Here is a 6874-nt window from a genome sequence, read left to right as displayed (position 1 = left end):
ATCCAATGAGGGGTCAACCATTGCTTAATTCTTTCTCAATCTCGAGATATTGAATTTTTCAGGTTTTGATGACGCCATTTGATCCAAAATGCCTCAATTTGAATATATTTATTTTCAAAAGTTTCTATATACCCAGTGTTACGCCTCCCATCTTATTCCCCATAGAATTTCCGATCCAATGAGGGGTCAACCATCTCCTAACTCCTTTCCAATCTCGAGATAAAGCATTTTGAAGTTTTTCCCAAATCTGTGACGTCATTTGGTCCCTTTACCCCTAACTTACAACAAATTTAAGGTGTTTAGGAACTGGGAACCTGGCAGTAAGTAATGATGTACTGTGCTTTATGTTTTTGTATTTGATTTAGAAAAAAAAGCAAAAATTCAAAATGAGAACCATTGAAATTACGCCAAATCCGTCAATGATGGATGAAGAAATTCAGATTGTGATAAAAAATCTATATTCTGGACAACACATTACAGTGTACAGTCAAGTTCAAGAGAGGAAAACACTTTTTAGATCCCATGCTCATTTCATAGCAGACTTAAATGGGGTGGTTAATTTAGCTTCAGATAATTCTTTTGGTGGATGCTACACTGGCGTTTCACCAATGGGAATATTATGGAGCTTACAACCTGTAAATGAAAAAGGGGGATTTAAACCAGCCAGATATTTGCCAAGGAAAGTGATGGATCCACAAGAATTTGTTTTGAGAGTAAGAATGTTCATTTTGTAACTTTATAAGAGAACCGATTTTTGCAGTCTAAGAAAATCCTTTTCTTATAAATTTTATTAGCCATTGTGATATTTTTTGTAGTAGACACCTGAAAAACAAATATCATATTATGATAATTTTTAGAAACTCTTCATAATTAACTTTTTAAAAGGTTTATGATGGGCATCTCAATATGAAAGAGATTGATCGATATCACAAGGAAGGGAAATTACTAGCAGAAGACACAGTTTTACGTAAATTTTGCTCCGATGGTATAATCCGTCACGAGGTCAACCATGGAAGATTGAGAGGTGTCATATTTAAACCAAAAGGACCAGGCCCTTTTAAAGGTAATTTTCATAAACTGAAAACTCATTTTGGTAGAATAATTACCAAATAGTTTCTGTAATGTTTGATTTTGGGTTCTCAATTCAACAACGGTGATGCTTTTAGCTACACGCTTTTTCTTATAAGCATGTTCATGATGAAAATGGCCAAAAAATGAAGAATATGGTAAGAATATCACCATCATGGTGGCATTTAATGAACAATTTTTTACTTTAAATTACCAATTATCCCAAAGTAAGGTTAATACCTTCACAAAAATGCCATTTTATGCTTCAGATATGTATTTCTTGTTAAATTTAGTTTGAATTTCGATCCTAACCTAAGAATATCGTAAGAATGTTTTAGGATGATTTTTCCCAAAAAGTTAAGAATATCGATGATGAGATGAAAAAACACCATTCTTATAAAAGCGTGTATATCAGAAACAAAAATAACCTTATGATTGAGAAGGAAGAAATTTTAGCAAGAAGTTTGTACAGGACTCTTTTACTAAAAATTACTTGTCCTTTTTCTTTTCTTTAGGGGTGATTGATATGTACGGTGGAAATGGTGGTATAGTTGAATTTCGTGCTGCATTGCTAGCATCACATGGTTTTGTTGCTTACACTCTTCCCTACTTCAAATATAAAGATCTTCCAGAAGATATTCCTGACGTTGAAATTGAATACTTCATTGAAGCTATCCAATATTTTCAAACACTTGATTATGTACATCCAGGGATTTCGTTGATAGGGCTTTCCTTTGGTGGTGGGCTTATTGTGTTCCTGTCAACTATGGCGAACCTTGGAATCACTGGTGTGGTTCCTATTGGTGCACCACATTATATTCAATTCCCCATGAAATGGAAGGGGGGATTCTACCCTGACCCACAAAAATGTGATTTAACTGATTTTGATGGCTGTGATTTTGAACCAGATGAATATGGTGGTATTTATGGTGCATCTTTAATCTACGGCGAGTCTTGTGACCATTACACGACTCCAATAGAGAAATGTTCGAAAAGCACGAAATATCTTTTCATAGTTGGATTACAAGATGGTAATATAGATGCTAAGAGATCTTTTGAAGTTTTGAATCAACGAATGATAAAACATAATAAGGAAAATCAAGTGATAGCTCTTGTTTATCCAAAAACGGGACATTTTGTTGACCCACCCCATATGCCACAGACTGTGTTTGGACTTTACTTTGCCCAATACGATACAATATTTCGTTGTGGAGGTACTCTACAAGAGAATAATGCAGCCTGTAGACATTCATGGAAAGCTATGCTTCAATTTTTGAACAGAAATACTGGTTCCTCTAGTAAGTTGTAATACACTTTTTTAAAAGAACATCCAAACTTTTTGAAGCCTTTGGATGTTCTTAACTTTTTGAGTTTTAAGCCTATAAATTTTCGACGTGTTCTTATTTTTGCCTTTTTTTCGAGTATTTTTGTCCATTTTCCTACGAAATTCGGTGTTCTAGAGTCTGTAAAGCCTTAAAATGTTCTTAACTTGTTTTTAACATTTTGGCTATCAAAGCCTTATGTTGTTATATAATTTGTTCTTATAGAAAAACACGTGAACGTAAATTCATCAAGGGTTTTACAAATGTAGTCAAATTAGAGTCATTAGAGCTTGACAAATAAACTAAAGAAAGAAAGTTCCTACAGATATCTTGACAGGTTTTTTAGCAATTTGTTTGAACAAGAGTAAGGGATGAGAAAAAATAACGGCACGAAATAAACTGTTCAACGCGAGTAGCTGCGGCACTGAAATGACAAATCTTTCAATCTGAATATTAGTAAATAGACCTATTCCCTGAAGATAGTTTGGCATTTTTTTAGTGGTTTGTTTGTCTTTTTTTCTTTATAACAAGGGTTACACGGATACACTAACGATCGAAAGGAAACACACTACTGACAAAGTTTTTTCCACCTGCTAAGTGAACTATATTAAAGAAGAAGAAAAAATAGAGTAAATAATATTTGTTTGTCTTAATAATACGTTATATTAGTATAAGTGTTTTTCTACTAGTATAGTCTGACATTAGATGAAATGAAAATTCGGCTGGAAATAAACCGTGCAGCGTAATATAGGCTGCTGCTGCTGCTGGCATCTTTAATGAGGTAAAATTTCGCCAGGATTAAACTTCGCGAATTTCATGGATTCGGGTGTCATCCGCGAAATTAAGTCCCAATAAAATTTTAGAAAAGCCTTATCCGCGAAATTTTTTTAGACAAAACTAAACAAAATGTCAAATAACTTTTTAAATGTTTCTGGCATCAAAGAAGCGCTAACAATGCGTATCTTAACAACCAACATGCAAGGTTTGGCAGTAAAGGGCACAAAATTGTGAAAATATTGCCTTGCAATTAGTACCATCAGCGAAATTAAATCCCCATAAAATCTTAAAATTTCGTGGATGAGCTTAACCGCGAAATTTAAGGGCTCTGACCATAGTTGGAAAATTGAGCTTAGTATTTGAACATAAAAGTTATGTTTTAGGTTCCTTAACACTTTCAACAAATAATTACCTTTATAAATTGCTTGTTAATCAAATCCCTTAAGAGTAATTAAGAATTTAATTACAAAAATGACGTTATGAACTTTAAAAAGACGTTAATAATATGTTGCATCACATTCTTTTATAAAAAGTGCTAAGTTTTAATGGTAACCTTTTTGTTTCAAAGTCCGTAAAGAATTGAAGTGTTTTAAATTTTTCGGCAAAATTTTCTAAATTAATACATCAAAAGTTCTGGCTGTTTTTCTATGAAAAATTGGGATGGAAAAACTGGTCAAAAAGCACTATTTTCAAGATTTTAATGCAAATAAGCTTTTAGAAAAATTTTCCGAAAAAATAATTTTAGTTTGATAAAAGAGCTCCTCAAAGTTGAAATACTCTTCTTCGCAAAAGACTTCATTTTCTTCTTCATCAATTCTTTTCATTGCGATTCTTAAATTTTCAGAATCACGGATAATTGGCCTAACAGAAAATATATAACATGCCACAGTTTTGTGGGCTACATCAAGTTGAACTTTATGTTTTGTAAGTGGCAAATATTAAGAACTCGCTATGGTCAGAGCCCTTAATCCCCGCGAAAAGTTATCTCGATACTTGATGATAACGTATCTATACTACTGACGTTTTTTAAAGGTCTGCAATTCAATATAACGCAATTTTTATAATGTATTTTTTGTGTTCACGTAGGTAATGTAAATTTTTATTATGTTGTATACGATCTTCCTAAAATATTATATATTTTTCAATCTGAATTAATTAGCTAAAGTGTACCATGTTTAGAGAATTATCGAAAAATTAAATTTTTCTAGTATACAAAACATGTCCAGAGGCATGACGTATACTGATATTCGTTTAATATTAGATTTATTTTTATTTAGCTAGTTACACTGTACAGGGTGTCCCTAATTAAAGTATCGAGTCGAAACACAACTATGAGTAGAAAGTTTTATGTGCGTGTTCACAAAATTGTATTTTAAGCTCTCCCTCTTTTTTCTTTGTCATTACGATTAATTTATACGTTGTAACTACCTTTTGTAATAAGCCTGTGTGATGGAGAACGTTCTTATATTTTAGCGATAACACACACAAACTTTTCTACTCAATCGCATGTTCAAACTCGTTACTTTAATTAGAGACACCCTGTATAACTTTAATTGCATTTTAATTTAATTGCATTGTATATTGATTATCTAGACTAAATTTTTATATGAATTGTTTATTAACACTTGCAATGAACGATAATATTACAAAATTTTAAAGTTAACTTTATTATTACAGATTTTATTATTCGATTAATATTTTATTCAACGATGGCTTTTTTTAGGGAGTTTCTAAACATCGACCAGAAATGGCGACCACGACCAGCGATCACGACCGGCGACCAGATAAATTTGGGTTATCGAGTTTTTCCTCTTTCTCCACCGTAGAGTCTTTCTCTTATGATCATTTATTTATCGAATTGAAAAGTAAAGCTCACCCCTGTCTCACCTACAGTGATTATAAAGCCACGTGCTAAACGTGTAGAGCAGCCATTTCAACGCTCTTGAAGCTTGAATAGAGTGTCAATTTCTATCCTTTTGTATTTTTGGCATCAAATAAATTAGTGGCAAAATTTGTGCTGGAATTTATTTAGGAACCTTTATATTTGATCATCAGATCATTATTTTGTCAAAATAAGTCATTTTGACAATGTAAGGACAATAGAATAATTGATGAGGTTGATATCTCTAAAACTGCCCTTCCCAGGGTTTGCCTACTCACAATTTCTATCTATTCATACTAAAAGCATCTCATTCGGTACAATTAAAATATTTGGTGTAATAAAGTTTACAGGCATCACACTTAATTGCCCTGTCAATATTTTTGTCAAAAAGTGTCACTTTGTCTAGAAAATGACTGGTAACGTCAAAGGTCACTTTTAGTATTCTCAGCTAGAGTAATTCTCAGCCACGTGCTCAGTGGTTCATTTGAAAGCCACATCAGGACTCGGTTTGGATGTTCTCTACGGTGGAGAGAGCAGATAAACTCGGTAACCCAAATTTATCTGGTCGCCGGTCGTGGTCGCTGGTCGTGGTCGCCATTTCTGGTCGATGTTTAGAAACTCCCCTTTTTTTAAATTATATTTCCGAAAAAATGTAAAGCCTGCCGTCCACTAGTGCTATTTTTGGTTATCGCGAAATGTAATGGCGAAATGTTATCTCATGTCTGAAGTTATTTTTAGATTTTCCATGTCCACTATTAAATACAATCACACTACACTAGAGCACACACCAAAAGTCAAAAATGCTCTCATGTGATGAAGATGTTTTTATCGCAAAATGATTTTCTCTCATTTTTTCTTCGATCACATGTAATTCGATCTCGTGCAAACATTGAAATAAAAGAAATGCAGGTGGTTCTATTCTCAACTTCAGTTGAGCTACAATCTGACAATGTTCTGTGTGTCTGTCTGTCTGTCACAAAAACTTTAGGGCAGCCTGGAGACTTTAAAAATGCTTGGATTTGGCTGAAATTTTGCACACATGTTCCTTGGGTGAATATCTGGGGGTGATTTTTTTCATTTTTTGAAAATTTTGATTTTTGGGGCCTAAGGACGAGTTTTTCGCCAAAACGAGGCTAAAACTTTGGGGCAGCCTGAAGACTTCAAAAATGGTCGGATTTGGCTGAAATTTGGCACACTTGTTCCTTGGGTGACTATCTGGGGTATTTTTTTCATTTTTTGAAAATATTTATTTTTGGGGCCTGGGGACGAGTTTTTCGCCAAAACGAGGCAAAAACCTTTGGGCAGCATGGAGACTTCAAAAATGGCCGGATTTGGCTGAAATTTGGCACACTTCACAATTTGGGTTAATATCTAGGGGTCTACAATTGTTAAAAGCTATCGCGAAACAAAGGTTTCGCTTGAGTGAAAAATTTTTCACTCCCTATCGTGAAATAAAATAACGCGATAGACAGGTTTATTCCGCGATAGACAGTGTCGTTAATTATAGATGATTATTTCGTGATAGCTAAAAATAGCCTAGTGGACGGCCGGTTTTAGTATTTCACCCATTGAGTTTAAAGCCCGAAGGGCTAGAGTAGAATTTCTAACCTTTCTCAGGCAAGACAAAGCGAAGCCTTTAAAAATGCGCCGTATTTTTTGACGACAGATTGAATCTAGCAATTCCTTTGTTTACGATTGATATTTTTTTCGAAATTTAGCGGTAAATTTTAGTTTCAATCTGTCATTTGTGTAAAAACCAGGCGAACCGCTCAAGGCCGCCCAACTTTGGTAGGATTTGTTGGCTGTATCTCAGCTTCTCAGATTT

General features: G+C 33.9%; 1 protein-coding gene across 1 annotated transcript; it reads left to right on the top strand.

The window, feature by feature from the left end:
- The first annotated feature begins 369 nt into the window (after positions 1-369).
- On the top strand, positions 370-2601 carry LOC136804197 (peroxisomal succinyl-coenzyme A thioesterase-like). The gene is made up of 3 exons (XM_067060904.1): positions 370-713; positions 886-1063; positions 1584-2601. Exons 1-3 carry the CDS (start codon positions 387-389, stop codon positions 2375-2377), a joined length of 1299 nt encoding a protein of 432 aa, XP_066917005.1. The 5' UTR covers positions 370-386; the 3' UTR covers positions 2378-2601.
- The last annotated feature ends 4273 nt before the right edge of the window (positions 2602-6874 follow it).

The sequence above is a fragment of the Clytia hemisphaerica genome, unplaced genomic scaffold (genome assembly GCF_902728285.1).
Source record: "Clytia hemisphaerica strain Z4C2 unplaced genomic scaffold, Clytia hemisphaerica genome assembly, whole genome shotgun sequence".
Classification (NCBI taxonomy): Eukaryota; Metazoa; Cnidaria; class Hydrozoa; order Leptothecata; family Clytiidae; genus Clytia; species Clytia hemisphaerica.
The sequence above is the reverse complement of the archived record's forward strand: the minus strand, read 5'-3'. Positions and strand labels throughout refer to the sequence as shown.